Source organism: Aotus nancymaae, unplaced genomic scaffold (genome assembly GCF_030222135.1).
Source record: "Aotus nancymaae isolate 86718 unplaced genomic scaffold, 86718_ANA_hifiasm-v0.15.2.pri h1tg000012l, whole genome shotgun sequence".
NCBI classification, from domain to species: domain Eukaryota; kingdom Metazoa; phylum Chordata; class Mammalia; order Primates; family Aotidae; genus Aotus; species Aotus nancymaae.
This window is the reverse complement of record NW_026988423.1, coordinates 40,543,767-40,565,082: the sequence shown is the minus strand read 5'-3', so window position 1 is coordinate 40,565,082 and position 21,316 is coordinate 40,543,767. Positions and strand designations below refer to the sequence as shown.

The following is a 21,316-nucleotide window of genomic DNA, read 5'->3' as shown; positions in this document are numbered from 1 at the left end:
GGATTCACGCTGCTAAACTGTCGGGTGCTGGGCGGGCGATGGAACCGCGCGCATACGTGCGTAGGGGGCGGCGACCGACGTGGTGCGTGCATACGTACGTACGCGGCGACTACGGGCGCATGCGCAGCGGGGCCGTGGGTGTGCGCGGCGTACGGCACCGCGCCAGTCCTCATGCCAACATGGGTTGTTCGTCGCAGCTGGTGTTCCTGCTGTCACTCCTGGTGAGCGCGTGGCTCAGGCTAGGTCAGTGAGCCGTCCGTCCGTCCGTACCGGGGGCGCTGGGAAGGGGAGGGAGCGCTGCGCCCTGGGGGAGAGAGCCCGAGGCCCTTCTGCTCGCTTCCGAGATGCGTCCGCAGCCGCCGGCTGGGTAGGCCGCTCTTGATGCGCCCGGTGCCACACCGCCTTGTGCTTTCAAACTTCTTGCTCTGAGACCTTTCTACCTAGAAAAGGGAAAAAAGGAGAAAATAGTGAGGAACGACCCCGACCCCACGTACTCGTAGGCCAGCTTAAATAGCTGCCAGTTTGTGGCCAGTCCTACTCCTGCGGAGTCGAACTCTCCCCTTCTCTTGGAGCCATTTGAAAGTGGGTCCAGACGTTATCCCATTTTATTCTGAACATTCAGCTCGGATACTCAAAATAAGTCACGAAAAAATAATTACCGTTTCTCACGTAAAAAATTGGCAGTGCTCCTTAATGATATATCCAGTCTGTTCAAATTCATCTATTATCTATCTCATAAACGGGTTTTAACGTTTGCTGGCTAAATTACGGTCAAAATAAAGCTCATACATTGCGATTGTATGTTGTTTGTTGTTTCTTAATTCTGATTCAATCTAAGATTTCCCTGCTTGCTCCTTTTATTTATTTATTTATTTTTGGTGGGGCGGGGGACAAGGTCTCGCCCTGTTGCCCAGGCTGGAGTGCAGTGGTGCCATCATAGCTCACTGCAGCCTCAAGCAGTCTCCTGCCTCAGCTTCTCCAAGTGTAGGGATTACAGGCGTGAGCCACCACGCCAGGATGCTCCTTTTTTTCCCTTTGCAATATATTTGTTGAAGAAACTGAAAATGATTAAATCACTGTGTGTCAAAATAAGAGAGCCAAAGATTAGAGGGGCCAGAGATATACTGGCAAAAATATATGTATTATATGTTTCCTTTCTGGAGCATATAGTGGTGAGAATCACTAAGAACTGATAAGAGTTCAGTAAGTGGAGAGGAAGAGGCAGAGAAACAGCATGAGCAGAAGGATGGGTAGAAAGTGCTAGATGTATTTTAGGGTGGAGTGTCTAAATTCGCCTAGCTGGGGCAAGGGCTTGTGTAGAGGAAGAAAGAGGTAAGTGAAAATCTACCATGTGCGCAACATTTCACCCATGCTATTTTAGTTTTATCTTTTAATTTTTTAATTTTTTTTTTTGAGACGGAGTCTCACTCTGTCGCCCAGGGTGGAGTGCAGTGGCGCAATCTCAGCTTACTGCCACCTCTGTCTCCCAGGTTCAAGCGATTCTCCTGCCTCATGCCTCAGCCTCCCAAGTAGCTGTGACTGCAGGTGGGTGCCACCACGGCTGGCTAATTTTTTGTATTTTTAGTAGAGGCGAGGTTTCACTGTGTTACCTAGGATGGTCTCTATCTTTTGACCTTGTGATCTGCCCACTTTGACCTCCCAGTATTTTTTATTTTTTGAGACCGGGTCTTGCTCTGTCACCCAGGCTGGAGTGCAGTGACACAACCATAAGCTCACTGCAACCTCGAACTCCTGGGCTCAAGCAGTCTTCCTGCCTTAGCCTCTGTACCCTGTCTCTGAGCCACTGCACCTAGTTCTGTGTCATTTTAATTGATAGAGCTACTACCTAAGAATTAGTGAGATATTATCCCCATTTTGCATACGAAGTACAGTCATACATAGATATCCCCATTTTTCAGATGAAATTGAATCTCAGCTGGGTGTGGTGGCTCACACCTGTAATCCCAGCACTTTGGGAGGCTGAGGTGGAAGGATCACTTGAGCTCAGGAGTTTGAGACCAGCCTGGGCAACATAACAAAACCCCATCTCTACAAAAAGTACAAAAATTAGCCAGGCATGGTGGTGTACACTTGTGGTCCCAGCTACTCGGGAGGCTGAGGTGGGAAGATTGCTTCAGCCCGCAGGGGCAGAGGTTGCAGTGAGCCAAGATTGCACCAGTGAACTCCAGCCTGGGTGACAGAGCGAGGTCCTGTCACAAAAAAAAAAAAAAAATTGAATCTCAGATTAAGTAATTTGCCTAAGATTTCCCAGCAAATTAAGTGGCAGAACAAGAATGTGAAGCCAAACAAACAAAACACAAAAGGAATTTAAAGCTAGATTTTTTAGGCCTCCATGTTTTCTTTTTTTGTTTTGTTTTGTTATACTATCATGAGTATTGCATTCGATCCAAGTATTACCACTTGTTTTGTATGTGTGCATGTATTACTAATAACTCTCTTTTTTCTCTGCAGGAAATGGACAGGCTACTAGCATGGTCCAACTGCCAGGTGGGAGATTCCTGATGGGGACAAATTCTCCAGACAGCAGAGATGGTGAAGGGCCTGTGCGGGAGGTGACAGTGAAACCCTTTGCCATTGACATATTTCCTGTCACCAACAAAGAGTTCAGGTACATCAGGTGTTCTTCAAGAAGGAACGAAGGTCCTCTCTAATTCATTTTTTTTTTTTTTTTGAGTTGGAGTCTTGCTCTGTCGCCCAGGCTAGAGTGCAGTGGCGAAATCTTGGCTCACTGCAACCTCTGCCTCCTGGGTTTAAGCAATTATCCTGCCTCAGCATCCTGAGTAGCTGGGATTACAGGCGCTTGCCACCACACCTGGCTCATTTTTGTGTTTTTAGTAGAGATGGGGTTTCACCATATTAGCCAGGCTCGTCTCTTAGCCAGGCTGGTCCTGACCTTGTGATCTGCACACCTTGGCCTCTCAAAGTGCTGGGATTACAGGCATGAGCCACTGTGCCTGGCCCTCATTCTTAATATCTGAAGGGAAACTAACTTGTTCACTGTCATGGATCATCTTTGCCGTGTACTATGGGATAAGTGTTATCTACATTATTCAGATGAAGAATCTGAAATCCAGAGAGGTTTGACTGACTCTCAGTTAGTGGATGAGCTTGGCCTGGAACGGAAATCCCTGGGCTCTTGAGCCAGTGCATTTTCCATTACACTGGGCATAGCACTGAGAATATAAGCAAATGCCAGTCACTCAACAGAACCCTCTTCTACATGGGGAAAGGGATTGGGAAAAGGGACATCATAGTAGAGAGTTCCTTTAATTCCCCTTATGAGACCAGGTGTGGTGGCTCACACCTGCAATGTGAGCACTTTGGGAGGCTGAGGTGGGAGGATTGCTTGAGCTCAGGAGTCTGAGACTAGTCTGGCAACATAGGGAGACCCTGTCTCTGCTAAAATAAATAAATATATAAGTAAAGTATATAAATACACATTTTGTTTTAATAGAGGTGGGGTTTCACCATGTTGGCCAGGCTGGTCTCAAGCTTCTGACCTCAGGTGATCCACACACCTCAGCCTCCCAAAGTGCTGGGATTACAGGCATGAGCCACTGCACCCAGCTTAAATACACATATTTTTATATATGTATGGATATATGTATATAAAAAACAGTCCATCTTACCCTGACAGTCTGCCTGCTGAAACTTACTAAACCATACCAAACTATATGAAAATTCATTTTATTACTAATTTATTTATTTCTGAGATGGAGTCTCGCTGTGTCACCCAGGCTGGAGTGCAATGACGTGATCTCTGCTCACTGCAGCCTCCACCTCCCGGATTCAAGTGATTCTCCTGCCTCAGCCTCCCGTGTAGCTAGGATTACAGGCATGTGCCACCATGCCTGGCTAATTTTGTATTTTTGGTAGAGACAGGGTTTCTCCATCTTGGTTAGGCTGGTCTTGAACTCCTGACCTCAGGTGATCCGCCTCCCTCAGCCTCCCAAGTGCTGGGATTACAGGCATGAGCCACTGCACCCAGCCTCATTTTATTATTATTATTATTATTATTTGAGACAGGTTCTTGCTGTGTCCCCCAGGCTGAAGTTCAGTGGTACAATCTCAGCTCACTGCAGCCTCTGCCTCCTGGGCTCAAATCATCCTCCCATCTCAGCCTCCTGAGTAGCTGGGCTACAGGTGTGCATTACCACGCCCAGCTTATTTTGTTTTGTATTTTTGGTAGAGACAAGGTTTTGCCCTGTTGCCCAGGCTGGTCTTGAACTCCTGGACTCAAGTGATCCTTCTGCCTTGGCCTCCCAAAGTGTTGGGATTATTGGTGTGAGCCACCACGCCTGGCCTTGAAAATCCATTTTAAACACCCAATTTTTCACTTCTGTTTGGTTCAGTGTTTTTCATCTATTAAATGGAGTTAATAACAGTAACACCTGTTACATCTACCTCTGATGATTGTTGTGAGATTAGATATGTGATGAAGGGCTGGGTGCAGTGACTCACGCCTGTAATCCCAACAATTTGGGAGGCTGAGGTGGGAGGATCGCTTGATCCCAGGAGTTCGAGACTATCCTGGGCAACACAGATACCATCTCTACTAAAAATGAAAATAAATTAGCCCTTCCTGGCAGCACTCATTTGTAGTTCCAGCTAGTAGAGAGGCTGAGCCTGTAGTGTGAAAGGTTGAGGCTTTAGTGAGCCTCACCTGCACCACCGCACTCCAGCCTGGGCAACAGAGAGACATCCTTTTTCCAGAAAAAGAAAAAAAAGATATGTGCTAGAGACCTTTCAGAAAAGAGACCCATTCCCTACCCTTAAATCTCCTGCTCAGTGGCTTTATTCATGATCTCCAAAAACAGGAGATACCTCACATGACCTTCAGCTGCTAAGTGTATAAACAAAATACGGCATGTCCATACAATAACATACTAGTTATCAATAAAAAGGGACAGACTACTAATGGCAGCAACATGGATGAATCTCAGAGGCATTTTGCTAAGTGAAGGAAGCCCCAGCCCTGATCCGGAAGGCTATATACTGTTTGATTCAAGTTATATGGTGTTTTGGGAAAGGCAAAACTATAAGGACAAGAAAACCTGGCCAATGGTTGCTGAGTTGCAGGGAAATTTTTTTAGAGGTGACTGATGGAACTGTTCTGTATCTTTTTAATATTTTTTAAAAATTTTTATTATTTTTTTAAAATATATATTTTATTGCATTTTTGGTTTGGGGGTACATGTGAAGAACATGCAAGATTGTTGCATAGATACATACATGACAGTGTGGTTTGCTGCCTTCCTCCCCATCACCTATATCTGGCATTTGTCCCCATGTTATCCCTCCCCAACTCCCCACCCCCAGCTGTCCCTCCCGTATTTCCCCCGCAACAGACCCCAGTGTGTGATGCTCCCCTCCCTGTGTCCATGTGTTCTCATTGTTCATCACCCTCCTATGAGTGAGAACATGCAGTGTTTGATTTTCTGTTCTTGTGTTGGCTTGCTGAGAATGATGGTTTCCAGATTCATCCATGTCCCTACAAAGGACATGAACTGATCGTTTTTTATGGCTGCATAGTATTCCATGGTGTATATGTGCCACATTTTCCCTGTCCAGTCTATCATCGATGGGCGTTTGGGTTGGTTCCAGGTCTTTGCTATTGTAAACAGTGCTGCAATGAACATTCGTGTGCATGTGTCCTTATAGTAGAACGATTTATAATCCTTTGGATATATACCCAGTAATGGGATTGGTGGGTCAAATGGAATTTCTATTTCTAGGTCCTTGAGGAATCGCCACAGTCTTCCACAATGGTTGAACTAATTTACACTCCTACCAACAGTGTAAAAGTGTTCCTATTTCTCCATATCCTCTCCAGCATCTGTTGTCTCTAGATTTTTTAATGATCGCCGTTCTAACTGGCATGAAATGGTATCTCAATATAGTCTTGATTTGCATTTCTCTAATGACCAGTGATGATGAGAATTTTTTCATATTTTTGTTTGTTTTTTGAGATGGAGTCTTGCTCTGTCACCCAGGCTGGAGTGCAGTGGCATGAACTTGGCTCACTGTAACCTCTGCCTCCTGGGTTCCAGCAGTTCTCCTGCTTCAGCCTCCTGAATAGCTGAGATTACAGGTGCACGCCACAATGCCCAGCTACTTTTTGTATTTTTAGTAGAGATGGGATTTCACCGTGTTGGCCAGGCTGGTCTTGAACTTCTGACCTTAGGTGATGTGCCTACCTCGGCCTCCCAAAGTGCTGGGATTCCAGGTGTAAGCCACTGCGCCCGGCCATTTTTTCCTATGCTTGTTGGTCTCATATGTCTTCTTTTGTAACGTGTCTGTTCCTATCCTTCGCCCACTTTTGAATGGGCTTGTTTGTTTTTTTTCTTGTAAATCTGTTTTAGTTCTTTGTAGACTCTGGATATCAGCCCTTCATCAGATGGGTAGATTGCAAAAATTTTTTCCCATTCTGTTGGTTGCTGATTCACTCTAATGACTATTTCTTTGGCTATGCAGAAGCTGTGGAGTTTGATTAGGTCCCATTTGTCTATTTTGGCTTTTGTTGCCAATGCTTTTGGTGTTTTAGTCATGAAGTCCTTGCCTATGCCTATGTCCTGAATGGTTTTGCCTAGATTTTCTTCTAGGGTTTTTATGGTGTTAGGTCTTATGTTTAAGTCTTTAATCCATCTGGAGTTAATTTTAGTGTAAGGTGTCAGGAAGGGGTCTAGTTTCTGCTTTCTGCACACTGCGAGCCAGTTTTCCCAACACCATTTATTTAACAGGGAATCCTTTCCCAATTGCTTGTTTTTGTCAGGTTTGTCAAAGATCTGATAGTTGTAGATGTGTGGCATTGCCTCTGAGGCCTCTGTTCTGTTCCATTGGTCTATATCTCTGTTTTGGTACCAGTACCATGCTGTTTTGATTACTGTAGCCTTATACTATGGTTTGAAGTCAGGTAGGGTGATGCCTCCAGCTTTGTTCTTTTTGCTTAGAATTGACTTGGCTATGCAGGCTCTCTTTTGGTTCCATATGAAGTTTAAAGTGGTTTTTTTCCAGTTCTGTGAAGAAGGTCATTGGTAGCTTCATGGGGATAGCGTTGAATCTGTAAATTACTTTGGGCAGTATGGCCATTTTCATAATTTTAATTCTTCCTAACCATGAGCATGGAATGTTTCTCTATCTGTTTGTGTCCTCTCTTATTTCATTGAGCAGTGGTTTGTAGTTCTCCTTGAAGAGGTTCTTTACATTCTTTGTTAGTTGTATTCCTAGGTATTTTATTCTCTTTGTAGCACTTGTTAATGGCACTTCGTTCTTTATCTGGCTCTCTTTAAGTCTGTTATTGGTGTATAGGAATGCTTGTGATTTTTGCACATTGATTTTGTATACTGAGACTTTGCTAAAGTTGCTTATCAGTTTCAGGAGATGTTGGGCTGATACGATGGGATCTTCTCAATATACAATCTTTTTTTTTTTTGAGACGGAGTTTTCGCTCTTGTTACCCAGGCTGGAGTGCAATGGCGCAATCTCGGCTCACCGCAACCTCCGCCTCCTGGGTTCAGGCAATTCTCCTGCCTCAGCCTCCCGAGTAGCTGGGATCACAGGCGTGCGCCACCATGTCCAGCTAATTTTTGTATTTTTAGTAGAGATGGGGTTTCACCATGTTGACCAGGATGGTCTCGATCTCCTGACCTCGTGATCCACCCGCCTCGGCCTCCCAAAGTGCTGGGATTACAGGCGTGAGCCACCGCGCCCGGCCTACAATCTTTTTTTTAATCTTTATTTTCATTTTTTCTTTTTTTTTTTTTATATTAAAGCCCTATGGAAAAGTTGCCAGACTGTTAATAAACCCACCCAATGGTCATCAACCTTAACTAAATATACAATCATGTCATCAGCAAATAGAGACAATTTGACTTCCTCCTTTCCTAATTGAATACCCTTTATTTCTTATTCTTGCCTGATTGCTCTGGCTAGAATTTCCAATATTATATTGAATAGGAGTGGTGAGAGAGGCCATCCTTGTCTAGTGCCAGATTTCAAAGGGATTGCTTCCATTTTTTGCCCATTCAGTATGATATTGGCTATGGGTTTGTCATAAATAACTTTTATTATTTTGAGATACGTTCTGTCAATACCTAGTTTATTGAGAGTTTTTAGCATAAAGAACTGTTGAATTTTATCAAAAGCCTTCTCTGCATCTATTGAGATGATCATGTGTTTTTTGTCTTTGGTTCTGTTTATGTGGTGGATTACTTTTATAGACTTGGTATGTTGAACCAGCCTTGCATCCCCGGAATGAAGCCTACTTGATCGTGATGGATAAGCTTTTTGATGTGCTGTTGCAATCGGTTTGCCTGTATTTAATGAAGATTTTTGCATCTGTGTTCATCATGGATATTGGCCTGAAGTTTTCTTTTCTTGCTGGGTCTCTGCTGGGTTTTGGTATCAGGATGATGTTGGTCTCATAAATGATTTGGGAAGGATTCCTTCTTTTTGGATTATCTGGAATAGTTTCAGAAGGAGTGGTACCAGCTCCTCTTTGTATGTCTGGTAGAATTCGGCTCTGAAACCATCTGAACCTGGGCTTTTTTTGGGTGGTAGGCTATTAATTGCTGCCTCAACTTCAGCCCTTGTTATTGGTCTATTCAGGGTTTTGACTTCTTCCTGGTTTAGGCTTGGGAGGATGCAAGTGTCCAGGAAATTATCTATTTCTTCCAGGTTTACTGGTTTATGTGCGTAGAGTTGTTTATAGTAATCTCTGATGGTGGTTTGTATTTCTGTGGAATCTGTGGTGATATCCCCTTTATTGTTTTTTATTGTATCTATTTGATTCTTCTCTCTTTTCTTTTTTATTAATCTGGCTAGTGGTCTGTCTATTTTGTTGATCTTTTCAAGAAACCAGCTCCTGGATTTACTGATTTTTTTGAAAGGTTTTTTGTGTCTCTATCTCCTTCAGTTCTGCTCTAATATTTATTTCCTGTCTTCTGCTAGATTTTGAGTTTTTTTGATCTTGCTCTTCTAGCTCTTTCTTTTTTTTTTTTTGAGACAGAGTTTCGCTCTTGTTACCCAGGCTGGAGTGCAATGGCGCAATCTCGGCTCACCGCAACCTCCACCTCCCGGGTTCAGGCAATTCTCCTGCCTCAGCCTCCTGAGTAGCTGGGATTACAGGCATGCGCCACTATGCCCAGCTAATTTTTTTTGTATTTTTAGTAGAGACGGGGTTTCCCCATGTTGACCAGGATGGTCTCGATCTCTTGACCTCGTGATCCACCCGCCTCAGCCTCCCAAAGTGCTGGGATTACAGGCTTGAGCCACCACGTCCAGCTAGCTCTTTCAATTTTGATGATAGGGTGTTGATTTTAGATCTTTCCTCGCTTCTCTTGTGGGCATTTATTGCTATATATTTTCCTCTAGACACTGCTTTACATGTGTCCCAGAGATTCTGGTATGTTGTGTCCTCGTTCTCGTGGGTTGCGAAGAATATCTTTATATCTGAATTCATTTCATTGTTTATCCAGTCAACATTCAAGAGCCAATTGTTCAGTTTCCATGACGTTGTGCAATTCTGAGTTAGTTTCTCAATTCTGAGTTCTAACTTGATTGCACTGTGGTCTGAGAGACTGTTTGTTATGATTTCTGTTCTTTTGCATTTGCTGAGGAGTGATTTACTTGCTATTGTGTGGTCATTTTTAGAGTAGGTGTTATGTGATGCTGAGAAGAATGTATATTCTGTGGATTTGGGGTGGAGAGTTCTGTAAATGTCTATTAGGTTTGCTTGGTCCAGGTCTGAGTTCAAGTACTGGATATCCTCGTTAATTTTCTGTCTCGTTGATCTGTGTAATATTGACAGTGGAGTGTTAAAGTCTCCCACTACTATTGTGTAGCAGTCTAAGTCTCTTTGTAAGTCATTAAGAACTTGCTTTATGTATCTGGGTGCTCCTGTATTGGGTGCGTATAGATTTAGGATCGTTAGCTCTTCTTGTTGCATTGATCCTTTTACCATTATGTAATGTCCTTCTTGGTCTCCTTTGATCTTTGTTGCTTTAAAGTCCATTTTATCAAAGACTAGGATTGCAACTCCTGCTTTTTTTTTTTTTGCTTTCCATTTGCTTGGTAAATCTTCCTCGATCCCTTTATTTTGAGCCTGTGTGTATCCTTGCATGTGAGATGGGTTTCCTGGATACAGCACACCTATGGGTTTTGGCTTTTTATCCAGTTTGCCAGTCTGTGCCTTTTGATTGGGGCGTTTAGCCCATTTACATTTAGGGTTAATATTCTTATGTGTGAATTTGATCCTGCCATTTTGATGCTAGCTGGCTGTTTAGCCTGTTAGTTGATGCAGTTTCTTCATTGTGTTGATGCTCTTTACCATTTGGTATGTTTTTGGAGTGGCTGGTACTGGTTGTTCTTTCTGTGTTTAGGTGCTCCTTTCAGGAGCTCTTGTAAAGCAGGCCTGGTGGTGATGAAATCTCTGAGTAATTGCTAGTTCATAAAGGATTTTATTTTTCCTTCACTTACGAAGCTTAGTTTGGCTGGATATGAAATTCTGGGTTGAAAGTTCTTTTCTTTAAGGATGTTGAATATTGGTCCCCACTCTTTTCTGGCTTGTAGGGTTTCTGCTGAGAGATCTGCTGTGAGTCTGATGGGCTTCCCTTTGTGGGTAGTCCGACCTTTCTCTCTGGCTGCCCTTAGCTTTTTCTCCTTCATTTCAACCCTGGTGAATCTGATGATTATGTGCCTTGGGGTTGCTCTTCTTGAGGAATATCTTTGTGGTGTTTTCTGTATTTTCTGGACTTGAATATTGGCCTGCCTTGCTAGATTGGGCAAGTTTTCCTGTATAATATTCTGAAGAGTGTTTTCCCGCTTGGATTCATTTTCTCCATCACATTCAGGTACACCTATCAAACGTAGATTAGGTCTTTTCACATAGTCCCATATTTTTTGGAGGCTTTGTTCATTTCTTTTTACTCTTTTTTCTCTAATCTGGCCTTCTCATTTTATTTCATTGAGTTGATCTTCGACCTCTGATATCCTTTCTTCTGCTTGGTCAGTTCAGCTATTTAAACTTGTGTATGCTTTGCGAAGTTCTCGTGTTGTGTTTTTCATCTTCATCAATTCATTTATATTCCTCTCTAAGCTGTTTATTCTTGTTAGCATTTCGTCAAATCTTTTTTCAAGGTTCTTAGTTTCTTTGCATTGGGTTAGAACATGTTCTTTTAGCTCAGAGAAGTTTGTTATTACCCACCTTCTGAAGCCTGTTTCTGTCAGTTCATCAGACTCATTCTCCATCCAGCCTTGATCCCTTGCTGGTGAGGAGTTGTGATCCCTTGTAGGAGGAGAGGCATTCTGGTTTTGGGTGTTTTCATCCTTTTTGCGCTGGTTTCTTCCCATGTTTGTGGGTTTATTTACCTGTGGTCTTTGTAGTTGACTTTCAGATGGGATCTCTGAGTGGATGTCCAGTTTGTTGATGATAAAGTTATTTCTTTCTGTTTCTTAGTTTTCCTTTTAACAGTCAGGTCCCTCTGCTGTAGGACTGCTGAGGTCCACTCCAGGCCCTGTTTGCCTGGGGATCACCTGCAGCAGCTGCAGAACAGTAAGGGTTGCTGCCAGTTTCTTCTTCTGTTATCTTTGTTCCAGAAGGATACCCTCCAGATGTCAGTCTGAGTTCTCCTTTATAAGGTGACTCTTTGGATATATGGGGTCAGGGAGGTGCTTGAGGAGACAGTCTGTCCTTTATAGGAGCTCAAGTGCTGAGCTGTGAGCTCTGTTCATTTAGAGCTTTTGGACAGGTACGTTTAAGTCTGCTGCATCAGAACTCATAAATGCCTTTTTTTCCCCCAGGTGCTCTGTCCCAGGGAGTTAGGGCTTTATTTATAAGTTTCTGTAGTGCTGCTGCCTTTTTTCAGGACTGCCCTGCCCAGCGAGGAGGCAGCCTAGTCACAGTCTGCCTTCAGAGGCTTTGCTGAGGTGCTATGGGCTCCACCCAGCTGCCATGTGAACTTCCCTGCAGTCCTGTTTATAGGGGTATAGTTAGAACTGCCTCGGCAATGGCAGCCCACCTCTGTAATGGCGGACGCTCTCTGTAATGGCGGACTGCCTCGGCAATGGCAGGCCGCCTCGGCAGTGTTGGACTGCCTCGGTAATGGCAGACACCCGTCCCCCCACAGAGCTGGACTGTCTCAGGTTCAGCCATGCTTGCTGTGAAACTCTCAATCCAGAGCGTTTCAGATTGCTGGTTTTTGTGGGGGTGGGACCGGCCAAGCCTGATCACCTGGCTCCCTGCCTCAGACCCCTTTTTTTTTTAGTTGAAGAGGCCACTCTGTCTCCCAGGAGTTTGCATTCCAGTCACCAGTTGAAATGGCGCCAGATTTGTGTGATTTCTTGTACGGAGACCCGCTGCGCCAACTGAAACAGCCACTGGAGACTCGTGGCACTTTTCCGCCCGGGAATTTCCTGGCCTGGTTCCCTGTTTCAGTGCCCTTTTTGTCAGTTGAACGGGTGACTGTCTCCCAGGCATTCCAGTTGCCTGTTGAAAAGGGGCCCGGATCTGTGTGGTTTACTGTGCGGAGACCCACTGCACTGGCTGAAACAGTCGCGCTGGAGATTTGTGGCGCTTTTTCGCCTGGGAATCTCCTGGCCTCGCTCCCTGTTTCGGTCCCTTTTTTTTTTTTTAAGACTAGTCAAGTGCAGTAGTGAGAAGGAGGGAAACAGTAGAACAAGGAGTTCGATCTGTGACTGTGAACAATCGAGATAACTCACTGCCTTCGGACCAGCCTCAGTCCCCTTTTTATCAGTTGAATGGGCAACTCTGTCTCCCAGGCACTCCAGTCACCAGCTGAAACAGCACGTGTGAGTTTTGTGTGGAGACCCGCTGCGCCAGCCAAAACAGCCACACTGGCGACCCATGGTGCTCCTCCACCCGGGAATCTCCTGGTCTGTGGGCAATAAAAATCCGTCTGGAAATACGACGTCCACTCACCCTCCACGCTCTCATTGGGAGCTGCAATCCAGAGCTGCTCCTAATCGGCCATCTTGGATCCCTCCATCTCTGTATCTTAATTTTATGATAGTGACTATATCCTTTGTCAAACTCACAGAGCTGCTGGGCGCAGTGGCTCATGCCTGTAATCCCAACACTTTGGGAGCCTGAGGTGGGCAGATCACTCGAGCTCAGGATTTTTAGACTAGCCTGGTCAGCATGATGAACCCCCATCGCTACAAAATTAGCTGGGCATGGTGGCATGCACCTGTAGTCACAGCTACTTGGGAGGCTGAGGAGGGAAGATCACTTGAGCCCAGGAAGTCAAGGCTGCAGTGTGCTGTGATTGCACCACTTTACTCCAGCCTGGGTGACAGAGTGAGACCCAGTCTCAGAATACAAATAATTAAAATAAATCAGGAGGCTGAGGTATGAAAATTGCTTGAACCCAAGAGGTTGAGGCTACAGTGACCCATGATTGAGCTACTGCATTCCAGCCTGGGTAGCAGAGTGAGACCTGGTCTTAAAAAAATAAATAACTAAAATAAGTAAGAAGTTATTTGGGGCCAGGCACAGTGGCTCACGCCTATAATCCCAGCACTTTGGGAGGTCAAGGAGGGCGGATCATGAGGTCAGGAGATCGAGACCAGCCTGGCCAACATGGTGAAACCCCATCTCTACTAGAAATACAAAAATTAGCTGGGCGTGGTAGTGTGCCTCTAATCCCAGCTGCTGGGGAATCTGAGACAGGAGAATCCCTTGAACCCAGGAGGTGGAGGTTGCAGTGAGCTGAGATCACACCACTGCAGTCCAATCTGAGCAACAGAGTAAAACTCTTGTCTAAAAAAAAAAAAATTTGGCCAGGTGTTGTGCCTCACACCTGTAATCCCAACACTTTGGGAGGCCAAGGTGGGTGAATTACCTGAGTTTAGGAGTTTGAAACCAGCCTGGCCAACATTGTGAAACCCTGTCTCTACAAAAAATACAAAAATTAGCTGCATGTGGTGTTATGTGCCTGAAATCCCAGCTACTCGAGAGGCAGAGGCAGGAGAATCACTTAAACCTAGGAGGCAGAGGTTGCAGTTAGCCGAGATTGCGCCACTGGCACTCCAGCCTGGGCAACAGAGTAAGACTCTGTATCAAAAAGATAAATAAAGTAAAAAACAATAAATAAACCTCACAGAACTAAACACTGAAGAGAGTGAATTTTACTGTATGTGAATTTGTTGCATCCTAATTTAAAAGAGAATCGCTCAGTCTTCAGGTTAATTCTTTGACAATCATGAACACTGTGGTGCGTAACCTACAGGACAAGGTTGTCTGAGGTTTCGTGGAGCAGGAGAGGGTAGGGCAGGCACAGAACCTCACAAGCTGAACGAGCTGAACTGTGTCTTTGCAGGGATTTTATCAGGGAGAAAAAGTATCGGACAGAGGCTGAGATGTTTGGATGGAGCTTTGTCTTTGAGGACTTTGTCTCCAACGAGCTGAGAAACAAAGCAACCCGGCCAATGAAGGTGAGAAAATCTGGACTTAGAGCTGAAGTCTAGGGGTGGGACCTAGACAGAGAATCCTGTGGGAGGTCACCTAGGACACAGTGGAGAATCAGACCTGAGAGCTGGAGGCAGAGGGAAAGCAAGAGAAACCTACCCTGGAATGTCAGATCAGTACCCACTCCCAGGAAGTTAACCCTGAAGCCAAGTTAGCTCTTGCCTAAAGGTCCAAGTCAGGATAGGATTCAAGATACTTCCTGAATCAAGAGATCACCTTGAGGGGCCAGGCGCGGTGGCTCATGCCTATAATCCCAGCACTTTGGGAGGCTGAGGTGGGTGCATCACCTAAGGTCAGGAGTTCGAGACTAGCCTGGGCAAGATGACAAAACGCCATCTCTACTAAAAATACAAAAATTAGCCAGGTGTGGTGATGCACATCTATAATCCCAGCTACTCGGGAGGCTAAGGCAAGAGAACCGCTTGAACCTGGGAGACTGAGGTTGCAGTGAGCGGAGATCGCACGGCTGCACTCCAGCCTGGGCAACAAAAAAAAGAGATCTGTCTCAAAAAATAAAAAAAAAGAGGTCACCTTGGCAAGCCAACCTCCAGTAAGGGTGGTTGGTAAGATGGGACTCTGTAAAGATTCCAGTCTCAGCTGGGCATGGCGGCTAACGCCTGTCATCTTAGCACTTCGGGAGGCTGAGGTGGGACAATCACTTAAGCCCAGGAATTCAAGACCAGCTTGGGCGACATAGTGAGACCCCATATCTACAAAAAAATAAGAAAATTAGCTGGGCATGGTCTTATACACCTGTAGTCCCAGCTACTCAGGAGGTTGAGACTGCAATGAGCTGTGATGGTGCCACTGCACTGTAGCTTGAGTGACAGAGCAAGACATTGTCTCAAAAAAAAAAAAAAATTCCAGCCACAACCTGACTTAGAGCACCTGAGTCTCAGCCTGACGTCTGTTCTATGTCCTGTGGCTCGGTTGGGAAGGTGCCCTTGCTGGGCGGAGCATCCTGCAGTCGGTCTCTTTTTTTGCAGCCTGTACTCTGGTGGCTTCCTGTTGAAAAGGCATTTTGGAGGCAGGTAAGGGCTGATTCCACTACCTCATTTCCTGCCCCTGCTTTACTCTTATTCTCCAGGCCCAGCTTCCTATCTTGTACATCTAGGAACACTGAGTTTCAAAGGACGACAGGGAATATCAGGAAATCGCTCGGCAGTCCTGTTTCCCTGCCCAAATCCTGTTTCCTGTTACCCGTCCATTTCTCCCTTCTGTCTCCTGTAGTCTCTCTTTTCTGGCTCCGGATGCTCCTCACTCGCCCGGCTCTCTTCCAGCTCCCCTACTCCATCTGCTGGTAAAAGCTGAATGCAAGCACCCTAAACCTAGCCTGCCTGGTACTTAATGCACTCCGGAAGCCTGTCTCACTTCGTCCTGGCTGTCAGCCTGCAGGTCCTGGCTCTGGCATCCGAGAGAGACTGGAGCACCCAGTGTTACACGTGAGCTGGAATGACGCCCGTGCCTACTGTGCTTGGCGGGGAAAACGGCTGCCCACCGAGGAAGAGTGGGAGTTTGCTGCCCGAGGGGGCTTGAAGGGTATCCAGATGATGAGGCGATTTTTCTTTATTCTTCTCCCTGTCCTGCCTTGCATTGGGGGCTTTAAAGGGTGGGAAGGGGCTGGGCGAGGTGGCTCATGCCTGTAATCCCAGCACTTTGGGAGGCTAAGGTGGGTGGATCACGAGGTCAAGAGATTGAGACCATCCTGGCCAACATGGTGAAACCCCGTCTCTACTAAAAATACTAAAATTAGCCAGGCATGGTAGCACGCACCTGTGGTCCCAGCTACTCGGGAGGCTGAGGCGGAAGAATCGCTTGAACCCAGGAGGTGGAGGTTGCAGTGAGCCGAGATTGTGCCACTGCACTCCAGCCTGGGTGGCAGAGCAAGACTACGTCTCAAAAAAAAAAATTAATAACTGGGCCAGGTGCTGTGGCTCACACTTGTAAACCGACTCAGGTCCTAGAACCATGCTTAGGATTGCATTGCCCTGGAGCACGTGAGGAGGCCAGGGCCCCCCAGTGCAGTACAGTGAGTGCAGAGGATGGGCGTGGGGAATTAAAAGCAGGTCCTTTCACTCTTTTTTCTCAAAACCCTCTAACTTCCTTTTGGTTCTCTCACTCTGTTTTTTTTTCCTTCCCTAATTCTTCACTTCCCCCTCCTCTTCTGCCTCCTTGCTCTCCTGGCAGGTCAGGTTTACCCATGGGGGAACCGGTTCCAGCCAAACCGCACCAACCTGTGGCAGGTAAGACCTGCGTTCCTCCTTTCACCACGCACCACTGAGACCTGCAGGCCAGGTTAGGCCTCGGCATCCGGAGGGCTCGGGTTCTGCTGGAACTAATGACTCACAGCTGGTAAAGCAAAAGGCACCGGGGCATAAGTACTTAGTTTCTTTTTCTTTCTTTCTTTTTTTGAGACAAGAGTCTCTCTGTCACTCAGGCTGGAGTGCAGTTGTGTGATCTCGGCTCACTGCAACCTCCACCTCCGTGGTTTAAGCGATTTTCCTGCCTCAGTCTCCTGAGTAGTTGGGATTACAGGCGCCTCCCACCACGGCCGGCTTTTTTTTTTTCTATTTTTAGTAGAGATGGGGGTTTGCCATGTTGACCAGGCTGGTCTTAAGCTCCTGAGGTGATCTGCCTGCCTCAGCCACCCAAACTGCTGGGATTACAGGCGTGAGCCACCATACACGGTCCTACAAATTTTTAATAGAAAGTACTTATGGTGGCCAGGCGTGGTGGCTCACACCTGTAATCCCAGCACTTTAGGAGGCCGAGGCAGGTGGATCACCTGAGGTCAGAAGTTTAAGACCAGCCTGACCAACATGGAGAAACCCCATCTCTACTAAAAATACAAAATCAGCTGGGCATGGTGGCACATGCCTGCAGTCCCAGCTACTCGGGACACGGAGGCAGGAGAATCACTTGAACCCGGGAGACAGAGGTTGCGGTCAGCTGAGATCAATCCACTGCACTCCAGTCTGGGCAAAAAGAGCAGAACTCTATCTCAAAAAAATAAGTAAGTAAATCAGTAAATAATAAAAAATTAGTTGGCCATGGTAACATGCACCTGTAATACCAGCTGCTTGGGACTTGGGCAGGAGAATCACTTGAACCCAGGAGGCAGAGGTTGCAGTGAGCTATAATCACACTTCCACTGCACTCCAGCCTGAGCGACAGAATGAGACCTTACCTCAATAAATAAATAAATAAATAAGTACAAATAAAATAAGCAAGCGAAAAGCACTGTCTAGGGAAGGCTTGCAGGAGTAGGCTGCAGTGCTCGGGTAGGGTTGAGGGGGCAGGTGCGGAGGAGGCTGGGAGAAACCTGTCTTCTGGAGGCTGTGTGGCACGCCGGGTTCCACAGAGGGCAGGAAGTTGCTGAGAGTGGAGAGGACAGGTGTAGACTGGGCTTGACCTGGAGCCCTGTGGGCACAGCGTAAACACTCTTCCTAATCCAGCAGGGAGCCTACTGTGGAGGTGTGAGGTGACGGGACTAGGAGCTCCGTATAGAAACCTTAGGTCACCGCCCTGTGCCCTTCCCCTTCCTCGAATGGTTTTCCTCTAGATAGGCAGGAGGTAAATCCTTTACCCTTCCTTTCTCCCATCAGGGAAAATTCCCCAAAGGGGACAAAGCTGAGGACGGCTTCCATGGAGTCTCCCCAGTGAATGCTTTCCCTGCCCAGAACAACTACGGTAAGAGCTCTCCTGGGCTGGCGGCTGTGCTCTCAAACTGGCTGCTGAGAGAGGAGGCAGAGGGAAGCACCTCCCTTCCCCCAGTTGGCCCCCAGGACCTCAGAGGGTAGATGGGGTGGTCCACGGGTCACAGCCTGGCCTGACCCACTGGTGGGGCCGCAGGGCTCTATGACCTCCTGGGCAATGTGTGGGAGTGGACAGCATCTGCATACCAGGCCGCTGAGCAGGACATGCGCGTCCTTCGGGGGGCATCCTGGATCGACACAGCTGACGGCTCTGCCAATCACCGGGCCCGGGTCACCACCAGGTAAGGGGCTTGGTCCCAGGGAACGCGCGGCGTAGTCTGGATCCCGGTCTGGAATGCCCCCACCTTCACACCACAACCGTCTGTGTGTAATGAGCCAGTCCCAGCACCTCCCTGAGCCCGCGCCCGGTTGTGGGTCAGAAAAGAAAGCCAGCAGCACTTGCCATGAAAAGCAAAGGGGCCCAGGACAGCTTGTGACTTTTCTGCCAGCTCTCAGTACCCAGGGAGACTGTGTGTGGCATCTTAATTATGGGGTTTCTCCTCTTGTCCTCACAGCTATGTGGGCAAAGGGAGGGGAGTGGAATGACCACATCAGTAGGTCATTGCTGCTGGTCCTGGAGTTACTCACTCTTCAAACTGGTGGGCACACAAAAAATCAGTTTTTGTTTTTGAGACGAAGTCTTGCTCTGTTGTCCATGCTGGAGAGCGGTGGTTCAGTCTCGGCTCACTGCAGCCTCAAACTGCCAGGCTCTGGCGTTTCTCCCACCTCAGGTCCTCAAGTCTCTGGGACGACAGGCAGCACCACTACGCCCAGCTGGTTTTTGTAGGGATAGGTTTGCCATGCTGCCTAGGTTTGTCTCTAACTCCTGGACTCAAGCAGTCAGCCCGCCTTGGCCTCCCAGAGTGCTGGGATTGCAGGCATGAGCCACTGCACCCGGCCACGATCTCCTCATCGCTTGAGGACGGGTTTTCTCTACCAAATTGTTCTCGGCTGCTAACAGTAGAAGGTAGTCACTGTCTTTTCTGCCCTCCAGTGCTGTCTCTCTGGGCCACTGTCCCTTCCCTCACTCCTGCAAGGCCCCTTCTTTTGTCGCAAAGCCCCTTCTTTCCCCCTTTCTCCCAGGACTGGTCCGAGCTCAGGACCTGCCCTCAAAATAGGCTTATTTCCAGACCATGCCCTCCCCAGCCCTCAGAACCCCCGACCACAGCCGGCCCTGTGGGTGAGGCAGACAAGATGGGTAAGCCCCCAGGCCTCTTTCTCAGGACATGTCCCTCCTCTCTCCCCTTCTCTGCTGGCAGGATGGGCAATACTCCAGATTCAGCCTCAGACAACCTGGGCTTCCGCTGTGCAGCAGACACAGGCCGGCCACCAGGGGAGCTGTGAGCAGCCGGGCGGTGACAAGGAGAAAAGCCCTTCAGGGTCACTGTCATTCCCTGGCTGTGTTGCAAACACAGCCCAGGTCCAGGCTCAGGAGCTTCAGCCTCAGGAAGAAACTTCCCCTTTCCTGTCTCCCATCCCTCTGTGGCAGGCATCTCACCAGGGCAGGAGGGGATTCAGCCTGCTGTGTCTTGGAGGAGGGGCCTAATGTGTTGATGGTGGCTGGGAGCTCTCTTTGAAGCCAAGTATTATCGACACAGGGGCAAACAGGCAAACAGTTGAACAGAAGGCTCTGAAGGCCATTTGTTAGACATTTTAAATCCATTCTCTCCCACTTTCTCCCTGGATGATTCAGGAAGCTGACATTGTTTCCTCAAGGCAGGATTTTCGTGGTTCTGTTTGTTTTCCTGGCCAATTGCTGTGGAAGGAGAGTGCTTTTTTCATGGCCTCATCTGTCATTTCATGTCCATCTGAAGGAAACTAGTTTCTAGTGTGTAACAGGCAGGCATGTGGCTATTTAAAGCACAGGCCTGGGAGAACCAAATGAGGTACCAGGTGAAGCAAAGCAAATAATACTCCAGGAATACAAATAGCAGAAGCTTCCCATTCTGTTGTTTTTTATTTTTATTTTTCTGAGACAGGGTCTTGCTTTGTTGCCCACACTAGAGGACAGTGGTGATCACGGCTCACTGCAGCCTTCAACTCCTGGGCTCAAGCAATTCTCCCACCTCAGCTTCCCAAGTAGCTGGGACTACAAGTGTGCACCACCATGCCTGGCTAATTTTTTGAATTTTTATAGTAATGGGATCTCACTATGTTGCCCAGGTTTGTCTTGAACTCCTGGCCTCAAGCAGTCCTCCCACCTTGACCTCCCAAAGTGCTGGGATTACAGGTGTAAGCCACCGCGCCTGGATCCCCTTCTCCATATGCCTCCAAAAACATGTTCCTGGAGAGTAGCCTGCTCCCGCGCTGTCACTAGATGTCACGGGGTCAATACAACCTCGTTTCTGTGTCTTTGATCCTCACCCTAGGACCCTAAGGAAAGAGGGCCCGAGTATCAGTAACTCTGGGCATCCCCTAAACAGAAACTGAGATGGTGGCTCATCTAGGAAGTGGAGGAGCAGGGGGCTCCTGGTTCTCAGGCCACATGTCATCTCTGCCCACCCAGGGCCTGGCCCAGCCTGCAAGTATTGCTGTGTGGTGGGAACAGCTGCTTCCTTTGTGCACAGCCTTTGAGAGGGGATCATGGCCTCAACTCCAGGGGTTTCTGGTGAGGGCCAAGTGCTCCTTCTGCAGAGGCCTGCGTGCGTCTCACCCCTTTGACTCTTATTTCCCTGGCTTCCCCTCCCCACCTGCCCCCTCGCCCTCCCTGACTGGCCAGCCCCTCAGTAGTCCTCCTCAGCCAGGGAGAGGAGCACTGCCTTAGGTGTGTTCTCGAAGAGGGCAGCTCGGTTCTGCTGCTGCCCCTTCTTCACCCAGTGGCCGTAGATTCGGAAGGCGTAGGCGTCAATGAGCCGGCGCAGAGGCCGGAGGGCGTAGGGGTCTCGGATGACGATCTCCCGGGTCACGGGCTTCATGCGGCGGTACTGGTAGTAGATGCGCACTGAAGCCAGCACGGTCAGAGCGATCACCTGCCAGCCGGGCGGAGAAACAGGGCTGTAGCCCCCGCCAGCCAGCACAGGGACGCCCTGGGCTCGTTTGCCACGAAGCCTTGAGT

General features: G+C 47.6%; 2 protein-coding genes across 4 annotated transcripts in view; one reads left to right on the top strand and one right to left on the bottom strand.

The window, feature by feature from the left end:
* The first annotated feature begins 129 nt into the window (after positions 1–129).
* On the top strand, positions 130–20,687 carry SUMF2 (sulfatase modifying factor 2). Of its 2 annotated transcripts, XM_064375602.1 has the most exons (10): positions 130–243; positions 2,473–2,629; positions 14,358–14,472; positions 15,493–15,537; positions 15,895–16,045; positions 16,694–16,749; positions 18,112–18,196; positions 18,359–18,503; positions 18,899–19,016; positions 19,521–20,687. In XM_064375602.1, the coding sequence occupies exons 1-10, from the start codon at positions 180–182 to the stop codon at positions 19,836–19,838; spliced, it is 1,254 nt and encodes a 417-aa protein (XP_064231672.1). In that variant the 5' UTR covers positions 130–179; the 3' UTR covers positions 19,839–20,687. The 2 variants fall into 2 exon arrangements, with proteins under 2 accessions (XP_064231672.1, XP_012304547.2); XM_012449124.3 differs by lacking the exon at positions 18,899–19,016 and having other exon boundaries at positions 134–243.
* Positions 20,195–21,316, bottom strand: part of PHKG1 (phosphorylase kinase catalytic subunit gamma 1) — a 13,148-nt gene continuing 12,026 nt past the window's right edge. For both annotated transcript variants that reach the window (XM_012449123.3, XM_012449122.3), the window contains one exon: positions 20,195–21,230. In XM_012449123.3, the coding sequence (XP_012304546.1) occupies positions 20,985–21,230 (246 nt within the window). In that variant the 3' untranslated portion in view covers positions 20,195–20,984. The remainder of the gene's footprint in view (positions 21,231–21,316) is intronic.